We start from the raw sequence: 25993 nt of genomic DNA on the forward strand, positions 1-25993 counted from the left end.
GGATGTTTGTTATTGGGCCACATGCTCCCCTTCACCATGAGGTGCAAAGGGGAAAAAAAAAAGATTAGAATGGACCTTAAATCTGCTCAAAAGCAATAGACCTGAGGGAGATGCACCTCCATATCTGTGTTCCCTCTAAGCTGCGCAGTCAGGTGGCCACCCAGGAGTGATTCAAGTGCCACACACTTGATTAGCAGAGCCGCACACATCCGGCAGGGTATGTTCAGATGCCCCTCCCCTGCTGCGTTGCTCCTGCAGCTGCTCCCAGGGCTCTCCTGCTGGCTGTGCAGAGCTGTCTGTGTCTGTGTGCGCGCGCTCTGATGCCAGGGTGTCCCCCACCCTGCCCCTGTACCTATCTCCACAGAGCAGGGGACAGGGTTCAGGACTTGGAGCAGGAGAGTCGGAGGTCTGAACAAGCCTTCTAGGTGGTGAGTGAGTGCCTTAAAGAGATAGCCTCACGGTCTCTCACAGACCAGCCAGCCAGTACACACAGTCGCTGTCACACACAAACACACAGAGTCTTTCACATTCACCTCCCAGCACATACTTGTATTATTGTTCTCTGTACTTCCTGCAATGCACATATATTCTCTGTAATTTTATTCTTTCAAAGTGTGTTATTTTAGTTTTTTGACTGGACTACGCATTTCATAATTTTTATTTCTCTCGTACACTTAAATTTAATTCTTTGAGTAGTGAGTTCTAAAATGCCTAAGCTGTCCTGGCTGGAGTAATTATCCCTATGGTAACTTTTTAAAATATATATATTATATCTAGGCTTTTTGTTTCCACGGGTGGTGCACATCCACACATTACCTTAGTGTACATAACAAAATTTATTCCACACATGGATGGAAAAAAATTAGAGGTGATATGTAGGTTTGGTAGTCAGATAGAGTCTTCCAGGATAATCAGTTGTATCCTTGACTGTTACACAAGAAACACAGGACCCCAAGACACGTATACTATGTTTGGGTTTTTTTGTTTGTTTTTAAAGCTATACATTTTAAAAGGGTTTATCCTCATGCCTATTCACAGGCATGCGACAGATCTCAGTCCCGAGGATTACTGGGACTTTCCTATGTACAAGTCCTCAAATAGTGAAATTAGACTACATATTTCTTTTCCATATGTTACCTTTCGAAACAATCCCACATCTAACTTGAATCTGACAGGGCTGCAGCAAGGGACTGTCCAAAATTTGTGACCAAATAAATGTTGATAGCCTTAGTCTAGAGACCAAGAAGCACCAGAATAGTAACTGTATCTAAATGGCCCATAATGGGGTGAGAAATCATAATAATAATAATAATAATAATAGGAGATATACCAATCTCCTAGAACTGGAAGGGACCTTGAAAGATCATTGAGTCCAGCCCCTTGCCTTCACTAGCAGGACCAATTTTTGCCCTAGATCCCTAAGTGGTCCCCTCAAGGATTGAACTCACAACCCTGGGTTTAGCAGGCCAATGCTCAAACCACTGAGCTATCCCTCCCCCCAGGGATAGCCCTGTAGGTTTGTGGCAGAGAAATCCTGTAAAATTATGGTAGTGGCAAGCTGAACTCTCCTGTACCTGATACCGCAAAAGCCCATGGAGAAAGCTCACAGGGAGGAACACCACACAACCCTAAACTCTCTTTTTAGAGCCTAAGAATTACATTGTCCTACGTTGTGTCTCTCTCTTCAATTATGAGTTATTTCAATTTTTGTTAAGACCAGAAGACATTGCAACATGGAAGGAGCTAACTTGTGCCCTGGCACAGGCATTCTTAATAAAGGGTCTGACACTGAAGAAACTGATAATTCGTACCTCACAAATTAATTTAAATGATGCACTTTCCCTGTTGCTTTCAAAATAAATACTGCTAATTAGCCTAAACTAGCAGACTTAATCCTGTGTTAGCTAAGGAAGGTCTCTGATCCAGAAAAGGTGTTGGCTACTTAACCCTAACATTTAAAGTAATCTGGAAACTACTAATTTACTATCATGCAAGCAATTCCAAATGAACAGTGAAAGTACTGGCAAAATATAGAAATCTTTATGCTAATACAAGATTTCTAACCAAACTGTACAATATTATCCAATTCAGAAATGATAATGAAGCCAAAATATTCTTCCCCATATGATACATTTTAACCTTTAGAGATATTTTAACCTTTTGAGAGAGGTTTTATGCTTCCAAATTTGCTCCAACAAGTTTTGTGGATATAAAAGATAGTGCATGAGGATGGCCATTTCTAGAGGCAAACTACTGTGCATAAAAGATATGCAGGTGCTAGTTTAGGGACTGAGGTGGCAATATTTCATCCATAATATTGATATAATAAATCTTGTTATATTTATGTAATTAGATTGTAAACTCTGCTGGATGGCACCACCTTCTGGAGGTTCTGGGGATTAGCTTGGTCAGGGTGGTGTAACTACTGAAAGGGGCATCAATCAGTTTCACCTCGACAGCTCCCATAGAATAACAGAACATCAGGGTTGGAAGGAACCTCAGGAGGCCATTTAGTCCAACCCCCTTCTCAAAGCAGGGCCAATCCCCAGACAGATTTTTGCCCCAGATGGCCCCCTCCAGGACTGAACTCACAACCCTGCGTTTAGCAGGTCAATGCTCAAACCACTGAGCTATCCCTTCCCCCTATCTTGCTGTCTAGTGTTCCAAGGTCCGTTCCCTGCACCCTGCTGCTTTTCACTGGGCTGCTTCACTTGGGAGCCTCTAATTAGCTGCCTCCAGCCTAAAGCTCCCGTTTGCAGCATAATTAGCTGATTGGGCCCACCTGGCCTAATTCATCTCTTCTTGCAGGGCCAGTGTGGAGTGCACACCCCATTGCAGGCAGAGACAGGTTTTTTGTTCTGTTTGTACAGCACTTAGCACAATGGGGTCGTGGTCCACAACTGGGACTCCTGGGCACCACCATAATACAAATAATAACCAACTGTGGAGAAATTTGTCCAAATTGAAGTTCTAACTTGCTCAAGGGATAGGATCCTGCTGGTAACTGTGTGAGGGAGAAGATGGAGAGGTGAGGCAGCATATGCACACCCTAGGAAGTCACAACATGAGGCTCAATTCCATGAATAAATGCACCCCAAATCCCCGCATTGGATGCTTCTGCAAACATAAACTAGAACTATTAGCATGCTGATTCGGTTAGTCTGAAAGAGTGATAATTAGGGTGACCAGACAGCAAGTGTGAAAAATCAGGACTGGGGGTGGGGGGCAATAGGAGCTCATATAAGAAAAAGCCCCAATCAGGACTGTCCCTACAAAATCAGGACATCTGGTCACCCGAGTGATAATAGGCACAGAGGAGACCTGGAGTCAGTGCTGGAAGATAAATCAAAGGACAAATCACTTTTACTAGAATCAGGTTTTGTACCATTTAAATTTTAGGCTACATTTAAGTGGACTGTGTCCCTTTAAAATAAAATACAGCTAAAAAGCAACTCTTCCCCAATTTTCCCATGGTCAGCATCAATTATGCTGACTTTAATACTGACAAAACAGTCAGGCACTGTAATGTACTCTTCACTCAAAAATAACAGACTGCAAGGACATCATTAACTCATCTTTGATAAGATGGCCTTATGTCAGCCTCCCCTGGGATTCTCTCACACATCATGCTTGCCCTGGACACAGAAAAGTGTGTCAAAATGGAGAGTGTATAAAGGACATCACAAAAATTGAATGCAATATTGGATTTACAGGATATTTTACTTTACACCTAGTGCTATATTTGAGAGCTTAGATCTCCCCCACTGCTAGAAATATTTTCACGTGCATTTTATGGTAATGAAAGGAGCTGAAGCTTTGATAGCCTTGGCATATGCAGCCCTCCTTTCAGGCATAGAACAGGCACAGTGCTGTCCCATCAATACACCCTTACCCTGACATGGAGGAACCATCTCTAAGGGTGCTCATTTAGTCTTTCAGCTGAGACTCCCAATTAGTGCAAAGCAGGATGGTAGTTTGTTATAGTTAAGGATAACTAATTAAAAACACCTATGAATATTCAGCTAATCAGATTGCTCAATTATCTGAATACCCCCAATACCTCTACATGGTCTACTGATTACAGCCAGTGCTATTAACATTTAACAAAAGTCTCCCAAAATATATTCCACCTCAGTCAGGTGAGATTTCCTTGGGGAAAATACAATTTTCCCCTCTTCTCAAAAATCCCTCAGTTCCCTACTCTTTCTTCTCTCTGCCTCTAAGTCTTACAATCCTTCCATATTCATCCTTGGCTTAGCACCTCTTCACTTATCCCCTCCTCTAGAGCCTCATAGAAGCAATATATAGGTGGTTGCCCTAAATGGCAGCTATTCCTCAGAGGAGCAGCAGTGGCAGCAGGTGGGTCATCTTGGAGCTGCTCTTTATAGAGTGGTTGCTCAGGTGGGGAGTTGGTTTCCTTTGGTTCTTGAAGTGGATGGGTCCTTCCCACTGACTGCTGGAAGTCTCCTTAGCTGATGTGGAAAGGGTTGTGGGGAGGTTAATTTGGAAGAAATAAGGCTTCCGTTACAGGACTGGCTCTTCAAACTCTGGACTTAGGCTGGGCAGCCAGGTACTGCGAGAGAGAAAATGGGGCTTCAGCAGCAACAGGACTCCCACTCATTGGAACAGAAACCTGGTTCTGCCTCCTGTTTTTCCTACTCTGTGTGTGATGCTGGAGTGGCCAGAGTAAAGTGAGGGAGATGCAGGATTTATACGGTGCATCACTCATAAGCTCCTAGGAGGGACACAGAAAGAGAGCTCCCCTTGAAGCAGCTGCTGAAGCATATATGTGTGGTAAGGCAGCTGTCTGAACAAGCAACAACTGACTCAGACCCAGCCTCAAACAAGTTTGAACATTTTAACAAGGAGAGCAAACCAGCATACTTGATCAGTCCTGAAAACCATTGCTTTGTTCTCTACCAGTCACTGAAACAATTATTGTCTATGATCCTACCGTGATGTTTAGAGCTGGCTTACGGGTTTGGGGGAGAGAGACAGATGATTCTTTGGGCTGGTCTACACTAAGGGGAAAAATCGATATAAGATACGCAACTTCAGCTACGTGAATAACGTAGCTGAAGTCGAAGTATCTTATATCGATAACTTACCCGTCCTCACGGCGCGGGATCGATCACCGGGGCTCTCCATATCGACGCCGCCACCGCCGTTCGCGGTGGTAGAGTTCCGGAATCGATATAAGCGCGTTCGGGGATCGATATATCGCGTCTAGATGAGACGCGATATATCGATCCCTGAAAAATCGATCGCTACCCGCCGATACGGCGGGTAGTGTAGACGTAGCCTTTGTGAGCATGTATGGTGTGGAGGTAGGTTCTCTCTTTTATTCTCCAGGTTTCCCATTTCTCTTCCTCCACCTGCAGAAGTAGCACACACCTCCTTGTTCCTTTAAACCCTAGCAACCCATTTACATTAGTTCAGATACTTCCGGCTTGTTATTTTAGGACACAGATGACATTTACTTTTAAAACAAACAAGTCCTATCCTGCGGGGGAGAGGGCAAAGACTGGCTCAAAAGAACATAAGAACAGCCATACTGTGTCAGACCAAAGGTCCATCTAGCCCAGTATCCTGTCTACCGACAGTGGCCAATGCCAAGTATCCCAGAGGGAGTGAACCTAACAGGCAATGATCAAGTGATCTCTCCCCTGCCATCTCCACCCTCTGACAAACAGAGTCTAGGGACACCATTCCTTACCCATCCTGGCTAATAGCCATTAATGCACTTAACCTCCATGAATTTATCTAGTTCTCTTTTAAACGCTGTTATAGTCCTAGCCTTCACAACCTTCTCAGGTAAGGAGTTCCACAAATTGACTGTGCGCTGAGTGAAGAAGAACTTCCTTTTATTTGTTTTAAACCTGCTGCCCATTAATTTCATTTGGTGACCCCTAGTTCTTGTATCATGGGAATAAGTAAATAACTTTTCCTTATCCACTTTCCCCATATCACTCATGATTTTATATACCTCTGTCATATCCCCCCTTAGTCTCCTCTTTTCCAAGCTGAAGAGTCCTAGCCTCTTTAATCTTCCCTCATATGGGACCCTCTCCAAACCCCTAATCATTTTAGTTGCCCTTTTCTGAACCTTTTCTAGTGCCAGTATCTTTTTTGAGATGAGACGACCACATCTGTACGCATTATTCGAGATGTGGGCATACCATTGATTTATATAAGGGCAATAATATATTCTCCTTATTCTCTATCCCCTTTTTAATGATTCCTAACATCCTGTTTGCTTTTTTGACCGCCTCTGCACACTGCGTGGACATCTTCAGAGAACTATCCACGATGACTCCAAGATCTTTTTCCTGACTCGCTGTAGCTAAATTAGCCCCCATCATATTGTATGTATAGTTGGGGTTATTTTTTCCAATGTGCATTACTTTACATTTATCCACATTAAATTTCATTTGCCATTTTGTTGCCCAATCACTTAGTTTTGTGAGATTTTTTTTTTTTGAAGTTCTTCACAGTCTACTTTGGTCTTAACTATCTTGAGCAGTTTAGTGTCATCTGCAAACTTTGCCACCATACTGTTTACCCCTTTCTCTAGATCATTTATGAATAAGTTGAACAGGATTGGTCCGAGGACTGACCCTTGGGGAACACCACTAGTTACCCCTCTCCATTCTGAGAATTTACCATTAATTCCTACCCTTTGTTCCCTGTCTTTTAACCAGTTCTCAATCCATGAAAGGACCTTCCCTTTTATCCCGTGACAGCTTAATTTATGTAAGAGCCTTTGGTGAGGGACTTTGTCAAAGGCTTTCTGGAAATCTAAGTACACTATGTCCACATGTTTGTTGACCCCTTCAAAGAACTCTAATAGATTAGAAAGACACGATTTCCCTTTACAGAAACCATGTTGACTATTGCTCAACAGTTTGTTTTTCTATGTGTCTGACAATTTTATTCTTAACTATTGTTTCGACTAATTTGCCCGGTACCGACATTAGATTTACCGGTCTGTAATTGCCGGGATCACCTCTAGAGTCCTTTTTAAATATTGGTGTTACATTAGCTAACTTCTAGTCATTGGGTACCGAAGCCGATTTAAAGGACGGGTTACAAACCTTAGTTAATAGTTCTGCAACTTCATATTTGAGTTCTTTCAGAACTCTTGGGTGAATGCCATCTGGTCCCGGTGACTTGTTAATGTTGTGACAGTACCTCAGATTTGTCACCTACAAAAGCTAGCTCAGGTTTGGGAATCTCCCTAACATCCTCAGCCGTGAAGACTGAAGCAAAGAATTCATTTAGTTTCTCTGCAATGACTTTATCGTCTTAAGCGCTCCTTTTGTATCTTGATTATCAAGGGGCCCCACTGGTTGTTTAGCAGGATTCCTGCTTCTGAAGTACTTAAACATTTTATTACCTTTGGAGTTTTTGGCTAGCCATGCTTCAAACTCCTCTTTGGCTTTTCTTATTACACTATTGCACTTAATTTGGCAGTGTTTATGCTCCTTTCTATTTGCCTCACTAGGATTTGACTTCCACTTTTTAAAGGAAGTCTTTTTATCTCTCACCTCTTCTTTTACATGGTTGTTAAGCCACGGTGGCTCTTTTTTAGTTCTTTTACTGTGTTTCTTAATTTGGGGTATACATTCAAGTTGGGCCTCTATTATGGTGTCTTTAAAAAGCGCCCATGCAGCTTGCAGGGATTTCACTTTAGTCACTGTACCTTTTAACTTGTTTAACTAACCCCCTCATTTTTGCATAGTTCCTCCTTTTGAAATTAAATGCCACAGTGTTGGGCTGTTGAGATGTTCTTCACACCACAGGGATGTTGAATGCTATTGTATTATGGTCACTATTTCCAAACGGTCCTGCTATAGTTACCTCTTGGACCAGCTCCTGCGCTCCATTCAGGATTAAATCTAGAGTTGCCTCTCCCCTTGTGGGTTCCTGTACCAGCTGCTCCACGAAGCAGTCATTTAAAGTATCGAGAAATTTTATCTCTGCATTTCATCCTGAAGTGAAATGTTCCCAGTCAATACGGGGATAATTTAAATCCCCCACTATTATTGAGTGCTTAATTTTGATAGCCTCTCTAATTTCCTCTTAATAAGGAGCTTGCATGAATCCTCACCAACTAATCAAGGGAGCAGTTAGATCACTGGACCAGGAGTCAGATGACGTAGGTTCTAACCCAACTCTTCCATAGACCTGGTGTGGAACGCTGCGCAAGTCACTTCATTTTTCTCTGCCTCACTTTGCCCATTTGAAGTAGGATAATACCTCCCCTCCCCACTTTATACAGGGCATTGAGATCTCTTTCGGAGTATTAGCACCAGAATTGTTGCTCATCATCTCACACCTTTTGGTCACAACTAGACTGCTGAAACAACAAAGGTCTTCTGTGAAAAGCATCACTTTCAGATGCATGTTATAATGTAATCCAAATCAATTCATAAATAAAATGGTTACTTAACTCTCCTCCTAGGAGACTCTGATTTATGACTGTTTGTGGTTAAAATATGGGAGTGAATTTAGTGCTAGAGAAAGTGAAGAATCAGTAGCGCACTGGATTGAGATGGACAAAATGCAGAGCTGTGAAAGGGCATATACAGTACCTAGAATCCCTTTATTCTCTCTTCTCAACTCCCCAACATTCTTCTACTCAGGAATATTTAGACTTGACCAGGAAAGAGACAGCTCATCCTCCTCCAAATCTAGACAGCAAATTAAAATGGTATGTCAGAAGCCAGGGAATCTACCTGCTATTTCTCTAGATTTCCATGACAAAATAACTTGCCCGTCTAATTCAGGTCTCTTATAATCCTTCACACCCAAACGGCACTTGGATATTTCACCATTAACTGTTTACATGAATTTATACAAACATCCTGAAATAGCCAGCAGCAAATATTGCAAAAACAAACCCAGCCAAGCAGGCTAATCCCTCTCCATACACAGCTCCAACACTCCACTCCCATCAACAGCCAGGTCCCTCAAATTCCACTCATCCTGCTCAGTCATGTCCTCCAACATCTCCTTAATATATAAAACCCAGCCCGTGTGTGTAATTATTTGTTGTTCTATACAATAAAGTAACTAAGTTTTCCCTCTTTTTAGCTCATTTCTTCTGATTTTTTCCTCTATTTTTTCATAGTTATTTCAATCCTTGGTCTTTTCCAGTATTTCTTTTCCCTTTTCATAATTCCAACACCTCACTCTCCACCCTCCAATTCATTCCCCTTCCTAATTTCCTCCACTTTTCTCCCGCTAGTCTCCCTCTTTACTCCATTCTTTCCCATTTTTTTCCTCATTCTCACTGTCTCTCCATCTTCTTTTCACCTAAATCAAGATTTGAACTCAGATCTCAGTAGAATTAAAGGCTAGTATAAATAACCCTCTCCTCCCATGTACCACTAATGGTGCTTCAGTCAAGGGGATCTGTAAACTATTGTGCCAACTCGAGCTTCTCAGAAAAGAAAACTAGAGAATAAAACATTTTACAATGCGGGCATTTTTCAGACTGCCATCTAATTGAGGAGCCTATAGTATTTCTCTTGGTATACTATGTTACAGGGATTAGAAAATAAAGCTCTTCTGCAGCTTGAACATAGGTAAATTCTTGGTCACTCTAGTATAATTACATATGTAATCCAAATCAATTCATAAATACAGTGGTTACTTAACTCTCCTCCTAGGAGACTCTGATTTATGACTGTTTATGGTTAAACATATTCATAAACGATCTGGAAAAAGGGGTAAACAGTGATGTAGCAAAATTTGCAGATGATACAAAACTATTCAAGATAGTTAAGTCCCAAGCAGACTGCAAAGAGCTACAAAAGGATCTCACAAAACTGGGAGACTGGGCAAGAAAATGGCAGATGAAATTTAATGTTGATAAATGCAAAGTAATGCACATTGGAAAACATAATCCTAGCTATACCTATACGATGATGGGGTCTAAAATTAGTTGTTCCCACTCAAGAAAGAGATCTTGGAGTCATTGTGGATAGTTCTCTGAAATCATCCACTAAATGTGCAGCGGCTGTCAACAAAGCTAACAGAATTTTGGGAATCATCAAGAAAGGGATAGATAGTAAGACAGAAAATATCATATTGCCTCTATATAAATCCATGATATGCCCACACCTTGAATACTGAGTGCAGATGTGGTCGCCCCATCTCAAAAAAGATATATTGGCATTCGAAAAGGTTCAGAAAAGGGCAACAAAAACTATTAGGGGTATAGAACGGCTTCCATATGAGGAGAGATTAATAAGACTGGGACTTTTCAGCTTGGAAAAGAGGCTGCTAAGGGGGGATATGATAGAGGTCTATAAAATCATGAGCGGTACAGAGAAAGTAAATAAGGAAGTGTTATTTACACCTTCTCATAATCCAAGAACAAGGGGCCACCAAATGAAATTAATAGATAGCAGGTTTAAAACAAACACAAGAAAGTATTTTTTCACACAACACACTGTCAACCTCTGGACCTGCTTGCCAGAGGGCGTTGTGAAGGCCAATACTATAACGGGGTTCAAAAAGGAGCTAGATAGATTCATGGACGATTGGTCCATCAATGGCTATTAGCCAGGATGGGCAGGAACGGTGTCCCTAGCCTCTATTTGTCAGAAGCTGGGATTTGGTGACAGGGCATGGATCACTTGATGACAACTTGTCTGTTCATTCCCTCTCGGGCACCTGCCATTGGCCACTGTCAGAAGACAGGATACTGGGTCTGACCCAGAATGGCCGTTCTTATGGACACACACACACACACGTCAAGTCTAAATATTATTGGTGAGTATACTGGTGTGTGTGTACTTAAGAACATAAGAACGGCCACCCTGGGTCAGACCAAAGTTCCATCTAGCCCAGTATCTTGTCTTCTGACAGTGGCCAATGCCAGATGCCCCAGAATGAACAGAGCAGGTAATCATCAAATGATCCATTCCCTTTTGCCCATTCCCAGCTTCTGTATAATTATATGAGAGAGAGCAAGACCACACACTCACCTCTATTCATTCAAGCTGCAGAACAATAGTGTTTATTTACCCCCTAATGTGTATACAAATATACCTACATCACTGCCAATGGGATTAAAGTTATAGCACAGTCTGAATCTGTACTATGTCATTACTTTAATTTCTGCAATCTTTTTCAGACTAAAAAAACAAAACAGGTGCATCTTCCTTAGATTCTCCTGTTCCCCCAGTTACTTCACTTTAACACCTATAAAACCTCGGTGTCTTATTTTGGTAGGGTACTGTTTGTGTTTTCCTTTTTTAGATTTGGTGTATTGTAAGATTTATCATTTTTAACATAGATTTGTGGTGTCAGTGCTTTTATTGATAGGTATGGTTCTTTCTGGAAAATGATCAGTGACTGAATCTAGCTGCAGACCTGAATAGCTTTAGACCTATCTCAATCTTGCCAGCAGTCTCAAAGCTCATAGAAAAAAATATAGACCATGTACCCTTTTTTAGTTAAACAAAGAAAATGGGATTTTTATCTGTGTGACTGTCACCTTTTACATAGCACTGTTTTGTCAAGAGCCACTAATGAAAGAGCTTAGCAACAGATAAAGGACATGTTGCTTCAGCTGAATTTACAGATTCATTTTAGGCATTTAAAGGAGAATCATATTACAGAATGTTCTTTTCAAAGCTCTGTGAAATAGGATTAACCAGCATAGAAATGGATTGCTTAAAATATATATCATATTATTACATACGTCTGAATAGTTTCAATTAATAATAATGTCTCAGGGGATTTTAGTTTCTCACAGAGCCCCACAGGGAATGGTTTAAACAGCTTCACTGTTTTTCTTCCATATTAATGCTGGCTGGGATTTTCAAAGACGACTAGGGAAGGATAATCCAGTGGTTAGGGTGCTGGCCTGGAACTTGAGAGAGCCAGGTTAGTGACCCTGCTTCCCCGCAGACTTCCTGTGCCTCATCTCTAAAGTGAGGCTAATAGTACTTCCTTCCCTCATAGGGCAGTTGTGAGGATAAATACATTAAAGACTTTGAGATGCTCAGATATTGTGGTAATGGAGGCCATATCAGTGCCTTAGAGTCACACAGTTAGTTATTTGCTAGAATTTTGGTCTCTAAGTCCCTTAGACTCTTGAAAATTCCAGCTGTTATTGTTACTTTAAGAATAAAAGAAACATCTTATGGAAATAAATGAAGAGCTGAACCAACACACACAGTAGTAGTTTAAGACCCATGCTCTGAGATAATAGAGGAGAATAAATAGGAAGAATATGTGATGGAAATACCCCAAAAGGGAGGGGAGGGAGAGATAAAAAGGTGATGGGACAACTCTGTGCCACATTCCCAATCTTCCAAAGAGCCCATGAAAACCCATCTGTACAAACCCAGGCAGCTGAGATTCCATGGTTGCATCTCAGGAAGAAAGGGAGGGATCAGTGATAGGGTCCAGGTGTTCCCAGCAGTTTATTTCCTTGTTTTACCCTTGCTGAAAACAGCATTAAGAGTGCAATGCTGTGAATTCACTTTGCTGCTTTTCTCTGAAAATGCTTCAGATGACTGAAGCACGTGTATACACGTATCTATGCTAATGTAGTCCCTCTAATTATCACTAAGGCTGGCTTGTCATGGCAAAAAAATTGGGGAAGTCATAACACAAAATCCAAGAGTCATTTCACTTATAAAAAGGAAAACCGTGGCATATATTTTAATGAATGTTAAGTGTTTTATAGGAAGTTATAAGAAAAATCAAATAAATATCCTTTAACAATAAAAAACATTCAAAACTCTTTATGATTTCAATGGTAGTTTCAAGTCACTAGAAAAACTTTTACTGGACTTGCATACAGACAGCTTGTATAAATGCATAGAGGAATCCTGCTCCTTTGTCTGCCCAGGGCAACAAAGACCTTACATGAAATCCCTGGGGCCAGAATTTTACCACGCTATTATATATTGTGAAAAACCTATGAGTCATGTCTTTTGTTACACAAGTGACTGCTAGAAACAAGACAGTTTAATTATAACTATTCAACCATATATACTTCGCAAATTACAGGGAAATTTTCAAAAGTGCCTAAATCCCATTAGAGACCTGAAGTCCCATTGACTTTCAGTGAGACTTAGACATCTAAGGGCTTGTCTACATGGTGTGTTCGTCACATTTTTAAATATGACAAGCTCTAGAGACCTTCTGTCCCACCGACTTTCAATGAGACTTAGCTAGTCAAATGGCTTGTCTATACAGTGCATTAGTCTGCACTGGAAGGGTGTAAATTCTAGCGAGCAGTAGTGTGTCATGCACTAACTGGCCCAGTGGAATTGCATGCAATAAGAGTTTCCTAGTGCATGTTAATATAGCACTGTTTCAGGAATACATTAACACACATTAGGGTAGTGGTTCTTAACGAGGGGTATGCAGAGATCTTCCAGGGGGTACATCAACGCATATAGATCTTTGCCTATTTTTACAACAGGCTACATAAAAAGCACTAGTGAAGTCAGTACAAACTAAAATTTCATACAATTACTTGTTTATACTGTTCTATTTAATATTCACTGAAATGTAAGTTCAATGTTTATATTCCTGTTGATATATTTTATAATTATATGGTAAAAATGAGAAATTTTTCAGTAACAGTGTGCTGTGATGCTTTTGTATTTTTATATCTGATTTTGTCAGCAAGTAGTTTTTAAGCAAGGTGAAACTTGGGGGTACACATGACAAATCAGACGCTTGAAATGGGTACAGTAGTCTGGAAAGGTTGAGGCCACTGCATTAGGGTACTTTTAGTGAGAGCCAGCAGGGTCCACACAAGCCAGTTAGTGCATGCACTAAAATTTATATTTCTCTGCTACAGACGAACACACCGTGTAGAGCCCTTAGATGTCACTGAAAGTCAATGGGACTTCAGGTCTCTAATGCCTAAGTTAGTTTTTAAAATAGGACTTAGGCACTTTTGAAAATGTTACTATACTTCTATAATTAGCATACTGAACATATAGAACAATCACAGTTTGCTGTTTATGATTATTTCATCATATTGTATAAATGGAACAGGAAAATTTAAAAAAATATTCGAATAGGAAACGTAAGAGGGATGTGCTTTCATCCTCAGTATCTGTCACAGAGCCTTTAATCAAAACTCATTTTATTTAGCTAGTTGCCTTAAAAGATACTTGCTGATGTCACATTGTTCCCACTATTGAAGTCAGCCAAACCCACACATGCAACCTCTGGCTCCTGAAAGTACAATGCCAAAGGCAACATATGCAATTGACTGATCTCTGTATCCTATAGCACACACCACAGGGATACCATAGGGATTTGCTGTAGAGAGACTGCAACCAGAACCAAATTTGTGGGGATACAGGATCATAACAGAACTTGATACAGAATCAAAAAGGAAAATACATTATGGCAAAGAGGTATAAACATGGAGAGGTGCCTACTGTTAGAGGTTCATACAGTGCGTGACATTGTAAGCTCCCCTGATTTGTTCTGATAAAGTCCTGAAAGGGATATTTTTTTTTTGACATTTGATCTATGGTCCAAATCATACCACACCCCACACCCCCTGTGGACGGGGAAAGAGGACTCAGGAAACTCTTCCACATTTTGCCACATGTTCACCTTAGGGACGGGTTTTGAAACTCCCATCTAGACTGGAAAAGAGATTGAGACCGACATCATGGCAACCAGGACTTTGCCATTATTGTAGAAAGAGATTCACATGTTAGAGGGGAGCTTAGGGTTGACCAGAACCTGGAAACTCACATTGAATGCTATTAACCTCTTTCTATACAAGAGGCAAACTTGGAACTGTAACTTATTTTTCCAGTCTAGATAAGCCACCAGGGTATAGCCTCCAGGCCACACAAAGCCAAAGCCAATTCCAGTCCTACCCTGTGCTGGTCCCTCAGGAACACCGTTAACACCGGTTGTCTCTTACACTTATACCTCCTTCTTCTGAGAGGGTAGCACAGCACATAACTTGTTTCCCTTTCAGATGAAAGTACTGACAGTAGATAAAGGGAGCATGCCATGTAAACCACCTCCTGCCCATGTTCCACTCCTCCTTCCCAGACATCCAAGACCAGGCCTGTCCCATACTGATTGGGGGCAGGGGAGGGGGGGCCCCATCATTTCTCCATTCCATCCCTTTCCAGGTATTTTCATCCTAATTCACTCTTCTGCTACCCTCTCTAGCATGCAGTGGAAAGGGGTATGGACGCCTAAAGGCACAAATGCATTAGTTGGTTTGTCTCTTACCTGAAGCAGTAAGAAGTTTATTTCTATATATAAAGTATCAGATTTCTACTAGCAAAACAGACATTTAGGTGTATCCATTTAAAAAAAAAAAGAGCTAGATGTTAATGGATTTAATTAAAAATAGATGTTCTCAGTTTAGTTCAAATCAGATTCAGCAGCTGGTGGCCAGCAAGCTTCAACTCTTACCCAGTCCTTACCGGGGGGAGAGGGGGGGGGGGAGGCGGGGGCGGGAGAGGGAAGCACAAGGTTAGATTCAAAGTCAGAGGCTCAGCCAGGATAAGTAATCAGAATCTTCATGTCTGCCATGCCTTTGCTCAGACTCTACGTGCACACAGCCTCCTAAGCTTTAAATGATAGCACACCCCTTGCTGCTGATGATTTTAACAGCAGTTCAGTTTGATCTATCACTGACAACTGAACCAATTTACAAATTAAAAATGAACAAACCACAGATTTTATTTATTTTTTTTAAAGAAGAATTAATGGACCTGGTTTTCCTGTCGCCTACGCTGGGGCAAATCAACAATCAAGCCACCAAAAATCAAGGGAATTATACTAGTGTAGGAGAGATTTTAAGAGGTGTTTAACACACTTTATATGGACACAGCTCTAAAAAAATAAAGATTTCTTTTACTCCTTTCTTACATACACCCTGTTCCCTTTCTTGTACTATTTCTTAGCAGTGATGTCATTTGCTGAGAAGATATTGAATATTGTAACAAATACACACAGCAAGAAGGCCAACAACAGAACACTTCTTAAAAACAGAATTAAAGGTTTTACACGTTACTCCTTTTGTGATGTGAAGCTCGGATTCCTGAAAGAAGAACTCACAGGATAGTTGCACTTGCGGCACACTACAACTCTCAAACAGCTATTGTGCACTCGGGCTACACAGATTGCTGCTACTGATGCACCACCCAACTCAGGTTCCACTGGCACAGTATAGAACAGATAGGTATGCTGCAGGAAATCGAGAGTGGATTGGAAAAAAAGAATTTTGCTCTAAAGGCAAATGTAAATTATCTTAATGCTGACCTCTAGTGCTGTGAGGTAGGTATTTTCTTTTGGAGGTGCTGCTGGATTCAACACTACTAGGAATGCATCTCTGTACTGTTACAATTAGTAAGATTTTTCTCTTAAGTTTGCACCCTTAATTGCTCCATAAATTCATGCCCACTTCAAGGAGTATGCAATTAAAGATTAATTTCAAAGCAATTCTATATTAGTTATTATCATGGCACTACAGGCCCATACATAGGCTCTTGGAACGATGATTAAATCAGAATTTCAGGTGTCATTTAAAACACACACACACACACACACACACGACAGCAATAAGTCTTTGGCCCTCCTAATTGTGAGGACAAAAAAAAAAACTTGAAAATACAAACCAAGCACAACTGATGCAGTGATGTCTGCAGTCAGCCTAAAACAATTGCTCTGAGAGGAGTGAACTGCCCCATTCATCTCTATGGATTGTTAACACCAAGACCCGCTGCTCGGGGCATCCCATACCACCACTCCAAGGAAAGACTTTAGTGTTGCAGAAAGAGAAGAGTGCTGTGTGCCTGGTCCATCCACTCTAGCAAATATACTATGGCTACTGGGGTAAGTACTGGCGGGGGGGAGGGGGGGGGGGAAGGGAGGGCGGAGAGAAGAGTTCCTTCATCTCCTGCCTGCCACCTGCTCCTCTCAGGGCATGGAGGAGAAGGGAGTCCCATGCTGCTGTCTCTGCTTTTCTGAGAGGGAAGGGAGTCTCCTGCTACTGCCATTCCAAGTTGGGGGAGGAGGGGAGGATCTGGGGTAATGAGCCAGGAGGCCCCCGTGTGGTGATATACCTACCGCCCCAGACTGCCTTAATCCATTCTTGGGGTTTGCAATCTATGATGTACAAAGAGTCACTCCCACCTCACCCAAATCCTTTTTTCTTTCTCTGTTTTCTCTATTAGAAAGTTTACTTCTGCTTTTTGCTGGAGAGCCAGATAAGATTTGTAGAGGGCACCGATTAGGGGTTGGGGGGGGAGACAGGTCATAAGTGGCAATGAAGGTGCCTTTAAATGCATCTTTCACATATCTAAATCTTCAGGTCAGGTTACAGCCTCATGTGACATCACTCTTCAACTCCTCCACAGATCTTGCCTGGAGTCCTCCAGCAAAGAAAAAGAAGCCGTGACCTGATCATTTAAAAGTAGTAGATCATTAGGAGCAATGCATGGCAAAAATAAAAAAATTGCTTTGGTTCCCCGTTATCTTTAACAGATGCACTGGTTTTAAAGAACTGCACCAATTCTTACATTAAATCAACCAGGAAAAATTGGGGACCCATCTGAACATAAAGACAAGAGATCCAGGAATTGATCTTGGGACCTCTCTCCAAGCCCTCCCCCCCAACCAGAGAACATTATAATGATGTGAATTCTAAATAAAGTTCCTCTTCCTGATCCTGGCAAACACATCACTCCCTCAGAATAAATGGTACAACATTGATAACATTCTCCTCTGTTGAAAGATGTCCCAACCATAAACCCAAGATACTGTTTTCTCACTATCACACATATATGCAAGTCCCACGGTCTCACTCTATTTGTGAGTAGGCAGGGTGCTGAAATATACAAAAAACTTGTTCTCTGAAGCATTTGGCATAAGGGTTCTTATAGATTTCGTCTCCCTACCAGCTCACAACAAAACGGAAGGACATCATGGCTTGCTCACACACACCCACAAACCAAATCACAACCAGCAGATCTAATATTTGGGCTGCCAACTCTTGAAATGACAATAGCATTTTAATACCACCAGGCTCTGCTGGAAACTTTCAGTAGAGAGATTTTTCCAAGAAATTTCTGCTGTATTTATGATCTCAGTACGAAGCACAGAAATGCCTGTGCGTTTGGGCTTGATGTCATAAACACAGTCTAGCTTGAACCTAAGCATTACTATTAAGTAAATAGTCATTTCCATATGTTAATAATGCTGCCAGGCCCCTGTCTAAATCAGTTCATTAAGAATATCTCAAGCTAGCAAGCTGCCATTACTAGAAAATAATTAGTTTTCTGTCTTGGGGCTGCATGTTTCTCTCTCACACAGACACAAGCAGTAACTGCACACATTGTATGATTTCTTTGGTATTTAGACCTCTTTAATTTACCCGTCTGCGGATCATTTTAAATACTGAAGTGCTATACCTACGGAGACCCCATCACTCAGTAAGGGCAGAGTTAAGCTGTGCGCATAGTGATTATACAACAATTCACAGCTGACCTGCCTTTAGGTCATTTCAGTAAAGCTTGATAGGATCCCTGAAAGGAGAACATGTCAAAAGACATTCTCATTAGCTATTTTCTCTACCATCTGCCTGGTCTGAATGCCTTGAAGGCCTCTTTTTAGAATGTACTTTTTGTGTCTCATGACACATCAGAATGATGATGCAATGCACGTGTGAGAAAAAGACCACTATATTAAAGCCAATGACATTTATTCCTAGGCAAAAATTTGATTGGGCTGGAATTAAGGTAGCCCAGAAATACCAATCACATTTCTGAAAACTGCCTTAAAAATGCAATTTAAAAGGAAAACATAAAATTTAGAAAGCCTGAAAATCTGAAGTTATGATTCCATAGGTTTAAAACAAAACACAAACAAAAAAAATAGACCTCCCCTTCCACCATAAGGGACAGTCATGCAACAACATGTTAATGGGAGAAGTTTCTTCCTGCCTCCAGTCTCTGTAGCATGAGGGTTGATATCCCTCAGATATTTTTATTTTAGTGTAACTGGAGGTATTTTTTAATCTTTCATATCAAAGTTCTTTTTTTTTTTCATAATTTAAGTAAATACTGTGAATCAATAATGTGTGTGTTTTAGACAGGCTAATTACAAGCTGCATTAAAAACACTATTATCTATGTTACCTTTCATTTTCATTGAATCATCCCTTGATTTTATAGATCAGTGTTTCCCAAACTTGGGACGCCGCTTGTGTAGGGAAAGCCCCTGGCGGACTGGGCTGGTTTGTGTACCTGCCGCGTCCGCAGGTCCGGTCGATCGCGGCTCCCACTGGCCGCAGTTCGCCGCTCCAAGCCAATGGGAGCTGCTGGAAGTGGTGGCCAGTATGTCCCTCGGCCTGCGCCACTTCCAGCAGCTCCCATTGGCCTGGAGCAGCAAACCACGGCCAGTGGGAGCCGCGGCCGGACCTGCGGACGCAGCAGGTACACAAACCAGCCCGGCCCACCAGGGGCTTTCCCTACACAAGCGGCATCCCAAGTTTGGGAAACACTGTTATAGATTAACAGTTTCCAAAGACGGAAGGGACCATTGTGATCATCTAGTTTGATCTCCTGTGTAATACAGGCCATAGATCTTCTCCAAAATAACTCTGGAAACGTTTTCTTAAAAAAAACAAAAAACAAAAAAAAAAAACAAAAAAACCCCATCCAATCCTGATTTAAAAATGGTCAGTGATGGAGAATCCACCATGGCACTTGGTAGACTGTTCAAGTGGTGAACCACTCTCTCTGTCAAAAACATGCAGAGCTGTCCCTAGGATTTATGGGGCCGTAAGCAGTATTTTTTAACTGGTGCCCCTATGCCCGACAGCAATACGGGCTCACAGCCTGGGGGGCAGGAGGGGAAGGACGACCCAGCAAAGGATATCGAGCTGCTCGGCCCGACTCATGGTGGAGAGAGTCACAGTTCCCCGCAGAGACCCCCGTACCCTCTCACTCATGCAGAATGCGCGGTGCTGAGACATTTGGCTCTGTGAACACAGTCCCTGCCTAAGGAAACTGCAGCATGCGCTGGGTGTGCGGGAGCCGAACCGCTCTTACCTACTGTCATGGGCAGTGGGAGAAGCTACTGCTTGGGGAGGCTAGCTCCCCAGCCCACCTCTTCTGCCTGTGGCTCCACCCATACTCCACTCCTGCTCCACCCCTTGCCCTGCCCCACTCTGCCCCAGGCCCTGCCCTCTCCCCACTGTCTCCCTCCTCTCTTCCTTCCCCCACCCTGCTCACCCCCTTCCAGCCAAATCCCTGAACTCAAATGAAGCAAATGACATTTGAAAAAAAACCACTCTTCTGCAATTTCTTTCTAAAGAAAATGGAGCATGTTTTCCACTGAATGCCAGATGGTGAAGACTGGACATGCAGAAGGTACCTAATTAAAAGCACTAAATTTGGGAATAAAAAGTGTCAGTCACAGGTTTTTTGATATATCCTGAAGTTTGTCAGAGATTTATTTGCAAAAATTTTGTTGTAGGGCAAGTCAGCTGTCTTGCTGAATACAACATTAAATATTATGGAATACATGATGCAGCTCTTCTCTGTTTTACATTTTCTAAATCAGTATTTCTAATCTGATTTTATATTTTAAATGTACTCTTAAGCCTTCATAAAGTAAATCATTCCAGATTACTACATATTTAACTCACTGAAACAAAGACATTATTTTAAATGAATCAGTCACAGAGGTTTAGTGTGTTCATAACAATGTTCATTGCTTTTAGAAAAAGGGAACACTCATTTACTTTGTGTGATCTCCATAACAACAGACGTGTTTATGAAATTTCACCAACTTTAAAAAATGTTTCCAAAGATTTTAGGCGTAATGAAGGATTTTATATCTTACTAAGGCACTGATTTTGCTGGAGGGTTCTCTTAAAACTAGTTCATCAAATAGTCAGAAGTAAAGAAAGGGAAACTCCTTTGTCCCGCTATCTGGAAGGAAAGGGGTATTGTCCCTTTAAGGGCTCTCTTCAACAGGGACGTGAAGGGAGAAAGGGATGGACAGAAAGGACAGGGCAGCTTTGGAAGCAAGTTTTTTGTACTATAATAATTAAAAATAAAATGTGTATTTTAGATAAGGCTGGTCTTTTGAAGGATTTATTTTAAAAACTTTATGTCTGAAGATCCAAGCATTTAAGGCTAAAGATGAATACGCAGACTGTGCATCTAAAAATCTATGGAAGGATTTTTTAGAGATGTGATTTTATAATCTTCACCAACACACTAATGAAATATTTTTAAAGCAAATTTTAAACTAAGGTCCTGTAGACTAACATGTTCTGAGTAAATATTACAGTAATGCACAACTGTCTTTGTCAGTAAATTCAGAAACTGACAGTATATACCTGTGGGTTGGCAAATACCTGTCAAATGGCTTCATTACCACTTGAATGGCTCTTTAACAGTTTCAATGTTGTGCTAATAGGTCTGGCAGGCTGGAAGACTTTTTCCAATTTGAAGGGCTTGTCTACACTGGCACTTTTCAGCACTGCAACTTTCTTGCTCAGGGGCATGAAAAAACACCCCCCCCCCCCCGAGCGCTGTGAGTTTCAGTGCTGCAAAGTGCCAGTCTAGACAGTGTACCAGCGCTGGTAGCTATTCCCCTTGTGCAGGTGTTTTGTTTGTTTTAAGAGCTTTAGCACTGCCAGTGAAGACGTGCCCTAAGTTACTAGATTCTCTCCGGAGGAAGACTCACCAGGCTGCAGCAGCGGCCAGCTGTGAGAGCCTGCAGGAAGGGTCAGCACAGGGATAGGAAGATACGTGAGGGTGGACACTAAGACCCAGGGGTACCCCAAATTTTCAGGTGCCCTACAAAGCCGCATATGCTGCATATGCCTAAGGATGGGCCTGAAAACATGCACCATATTTCCAGCCTTTGTCTAGCTTCAACTTCCAGTTATTGGATCATGTTACACCTTTCTCTGCTAGAGTGATGAGCACAGTATTAAATATTTGTTCCCCATGTAGGTACTTATAAACTGTAATCAAGTCACCCCTTAACCTTCTCTTTGTTAAGCTAAAGAGACTGAACTCCTTGAGTCTATCACCCAATGGCAAATTTTCCTAAAACTTTAATCATTCTTGTGGTTCTTCTCTGAACCTTCTCCAATTTTTCAACTTTTTTTTTTGTTTTAGGAGGAGAGAGGAATTCCCGATTGATCCTGTCTACACTATCTCCTCTCTAAACTCTAGAGTCCTAGTTTCTCCTCATAGAGAAATCTTTTTATGTCTGTCATTTTTTCTGCCCTTCCCTTCAATTTCTGCTCTATTCTTTTGAAGATAGAGGTGGTCAACACTAAACCATCCATTAAACAGGAAGGAGACGTAAATAATGGTACAATATTTCTAGTATATCAAAATGTTTCATAATGCAGCCTAAAAGGTTTATATTAAGTAGTTCACAATGATGCTCAGGATCTTTTTTTACCAAGTGGTTACAGTTAAATCAGGGGCCACAAGTATATTCAAATAATTCCTTTCAATGTGAATTATCTAATACTTGCTGTCAAGGTTTCCTCCCCCACTCTGAACTTTAGGGTACAGATGTGGGGACCTGCATGGACCCTTCTAAGCTTAATTCCTAGCTTAGATCTGGTAACGCTGCCACCAGCCAGAAATTCGGTGTCCGGCGCACTCCCTGTCCCCCCAAAGCCTTCCCCTCCCTGGGCTGCCTTGAGGGACTTCACCAATTTTCTGGTGAACACAGATCCAAACCCCTTGGATCTTAAAACAAGGAGAAATTAACCATTCCCCCTCCTTTCCCTCCACCAATTCCTGGTGAGTCCAGATCCAATCCCCTTGGATCTTAAAACAAGGAAAAATCAATCAGGTTCTAAAAAAACCTTTTAATTAAAGAAGAAAGGTAAAAATCATCTGTGTAAAATCAGGATGGAAAATACTTTACAGGGTACTTAGATTTATATAGCCCAGAGAAAACCCCTCTAGCCTTAGGTTCAAAGTTACAGCAAACAGAGGTAAAATCCTCTCAGCAAAAAAAGAACATTTACAGGTTGAGAAAACAAACATAAGACTAACACACCTTGCCTGTGCTACTTACAAGTTTAAAACATGAGAGACTAATTCAGAAAAATTTGGAGAGCCTGGATTGACGTCTGGTTCCTCTTAGTCCCAAGAGCGAACAACCCCCAAAACAAAGAGCACAAACAAAGACTTCCCTCCACCAAGATATGAAAGTATCTTGTCCCCTTATTGGTCCTCTGGTCAGGTGTCAGCCAGGTTTACTGAGCTTCTTAACCCTTTACAGGTAAAAGAGACATTAACCCTTAACTATCTGTTTATGACACTTGCATACACTGAATTTCATCAGCCATTGTGTTGCCCGGTTACCTAGCTTATTAAGGTCCTTCTGAAACGTCTTATAATCCTCTTTAGGACAGTAACTCATCACTTAACGTTGTAGTTACGTTCCTGAAAAATGCAACTTTATGTGAAACGATGTTAAGCGAATCCAATTTCCCCACAATAATTAATGTAAATGTCAGGAGTTAGGTTCCAGGGAAAAAAAAAATTTCCAGACAAAAGGCATTATATACATTTTAAACAAGCAATTTAATACTACAATCATCACTGCTGACTATGAAGCTTGGTTGAGGTGGTGGAGTCGGAGAATGGAAGAGGATGGATTGTCCGGCTGTTCCTTTTGCTGTTCTTGCAAGCACAGGCACTGACTTTGCCAGTGGCAGGAGGCTCAACCCTTGGCCCATCCACTCCACCCCTTCCCCTAAGCCCCCACCCTTGACCTGCCTCTTCTCCACCCCCCCACCTCCTCCCCCTTTATTTCTCACGCTGCGTACTCGCTCCTGCCCGTGGCAATCAGCTGGCTTGTGGCATTTAGGTGGGAGGAGAGAGGACTCGGCGCACAGGCTCCTCCTCTGTCTTCTGCCTCCTGCCTGTGGCAATCAACTGGTTTGCGGTGTTCAGGAAGCAGGGGAGGGAGGGGGAGCCTTCACGCTGAATCCTTGCTCCTCCCCCCCCCCCACCTCCTAAACGCTGCAAGCCAGCTGACTGCCGCGGGCAGGAGGCGGGGGGAGGCGCTGATCTGTGGGGTTTGCCAGCGGGCGGGAGGCATAGGGAGGCTGCCAGCTGTGGCAAAAGCAGGTAGCCAAACATAATAGAGGAACATTGCACAACTTTAAATAAGCATGTTCCCTAATTGATCAGCAACGTAACAACAACGAAACAACATTAACCGGGAGGACTTTAAGTGAGGAGTTACTGTATTCACTAATATAAATAAGTTAGAGATAACACATATGAACATAAGAACGGCCATACTGGGTCAGACCAGTGGTCCATGTAGACCAGTATCCTGTCTTCTGACAGTAACCACTACCAGATGCTTCAGAGGAAATGAACAGAACTGGACAATATAGAGTAATCCATCCAGTCATCTAGGCCCAGTTTCTAGCAGTCAGAGGTTTAGGGACACTCCTAGCCTAGTGTTGCAGACCAGACCATCTTGGCTAATAGCCACTGATCAACATATCCTTCATGAACTTATCTAATTCTTTTCTGAACCCAGTTATACTTTTGGCCTTCACAACCTCACCTAGCAATGAGTTCCATAGGCTAACTATGTGGTGTGAACAAATACTTCCTTATGTTTGTTTTAAACTTGCTTCCTATTAATTTCATTGGGTGACCCCTGGTTCTTGTGTTATGTGACCAGGTAAATAATACTTCCCTATTCATTTTCTCTACACCTTGCATTCATCATTATTTTATAGACCTCTCTTGAGTCTCCAGCTGGTGGTAGCTGTACAGCTGGGTAGGAATATCACCTGTCTCCTAACATAGGAGTCTGATGTCAGAGAGGGTAAGGAAATTCCCACATGATGCACCACTTAAGCAATAGGAATGGACAGGGAGTGTGTTATTACAGGTAATACATTAACAAAGATTGAGACAAAAAAAAAACACCACTCCTCCAACCAGGCGTAATTCACTCATACACAAACACCCCCCTACCGCTTGCTGTGGCCTTGTTAATGTTGCAGCAGAGAAAGCCCGCTTTGATGGGCTTCATCAGATGTGTCAGAGCAGGGCTCTGTGTACTTCACATGCTATACCAATCCAACCATCTGATGCCCATTCAGAAAACTGGGAAATCCGCAAACAGTAAAGTGAGAAGAGTTACGTTTAAAAAAAAAAGTGTTTTTCAGTACAATACACCTAAACCACCATTATCAATATTCATAGTTTTAAGAAAGTTATATACCTTTTAAAAAAATCTGTAAAAGCAGCAAAGAGTCCTGTGGCACCTTATAAACTAACAGGCATATAGGAGCACAAACTTTCGTGGGTGAATACCCACTTCGTTGGACGTCCAACGAAGTGGGTATTCACCCACAAAAGTTCATGCTCCTATATGCCTGTTAGTGTATAAGGTGCCACAGGACTCTTTGCTACTGTCACTTCAGTGTGCACTGGGTCATTTGGTGCCTCAGAGCAATAGTAGGGATAAAATTCAAGTATTTCTGCTTCAAACGATAAACAACAATATGTGTTATCAATATAGGTTTTGTGACACAGTAGGGCAGCTCTGTTCACTACACAATTCTCTATTCCTCTTGCTGCTATTCAAGTGATGTATTGAAATAAGGTCTCTCTCACATTCCAGCATCTTTTTCTGTTTAAGCCCACCATGAAGTCATAGAGCTCCGTTTGTGACATAGAAAGGTGCCTTGAAAATGATTGTGATGCTGCAGAATAAGCCTTATGACTTCACTGCAGTATCAAATAGAAACAGAAAATAGTGTGTGTGGTGTGGGGGAAAACTTAGCCTGGGCAGAAATAACTAATAGGAAAATATGGCAAAGACAGTTCTGGAAAACCTATGAGGAAACTGCTTTTTATGTTTTAATAGAATATTTTACATCCCACCCCCCCTCCATTCAACTATAAAAGTTCCACTTTAAATATAAAACACTACTGTAGCTGTTC

The 25993-nt window shown here is 41.7% G+C and overlaps 1 protein-coding gene across 6 annotated transcripts in view; it reads right to left on the reverse strand.

Annotated features, from left to right (window-relative positions):
* VWC2 (von Willebrand factor C domain containing 2) overlaps positions 1–25993 on the reverse strand; it is a 106229-nt gene that overhangs the window by 63681 nt on the left and 16555 nt on the right. Inside the window, exon 4 of one of the 6 annotated variants that reach the window (XM_045006567.1) lies at positions 8595–8693. The exons of the other annotated variants lie outside the window; for them this stretch is intronic. Coding sequence (XP_044862502.1) covers positions 8638–8693 — 56 coding nt within the window. The 3' untranslated portion in view covers positions 8595–8637. The remainder of the gene's footprint in view (positions 1–8594; positions 8694–25993) is intronic. 6 annotated transcript variants of the gene reach the window in all.

The sequence above is a fragment of the Mauremys mutica genome, chromosome 2, assembly GCF_020497125.1.
Source record: "Mauremys mutica isolate MM-2020 ecotype Southern chromosome 2, ASM2049712v1, whole genome shotgun sequence".
NCBI classification, from domain to species: domain Eukaryota; kingdom Metazoa; phylum Chordata; order Testudines; family Geoemydidae; genus Mauremys; species Mauremys mutica.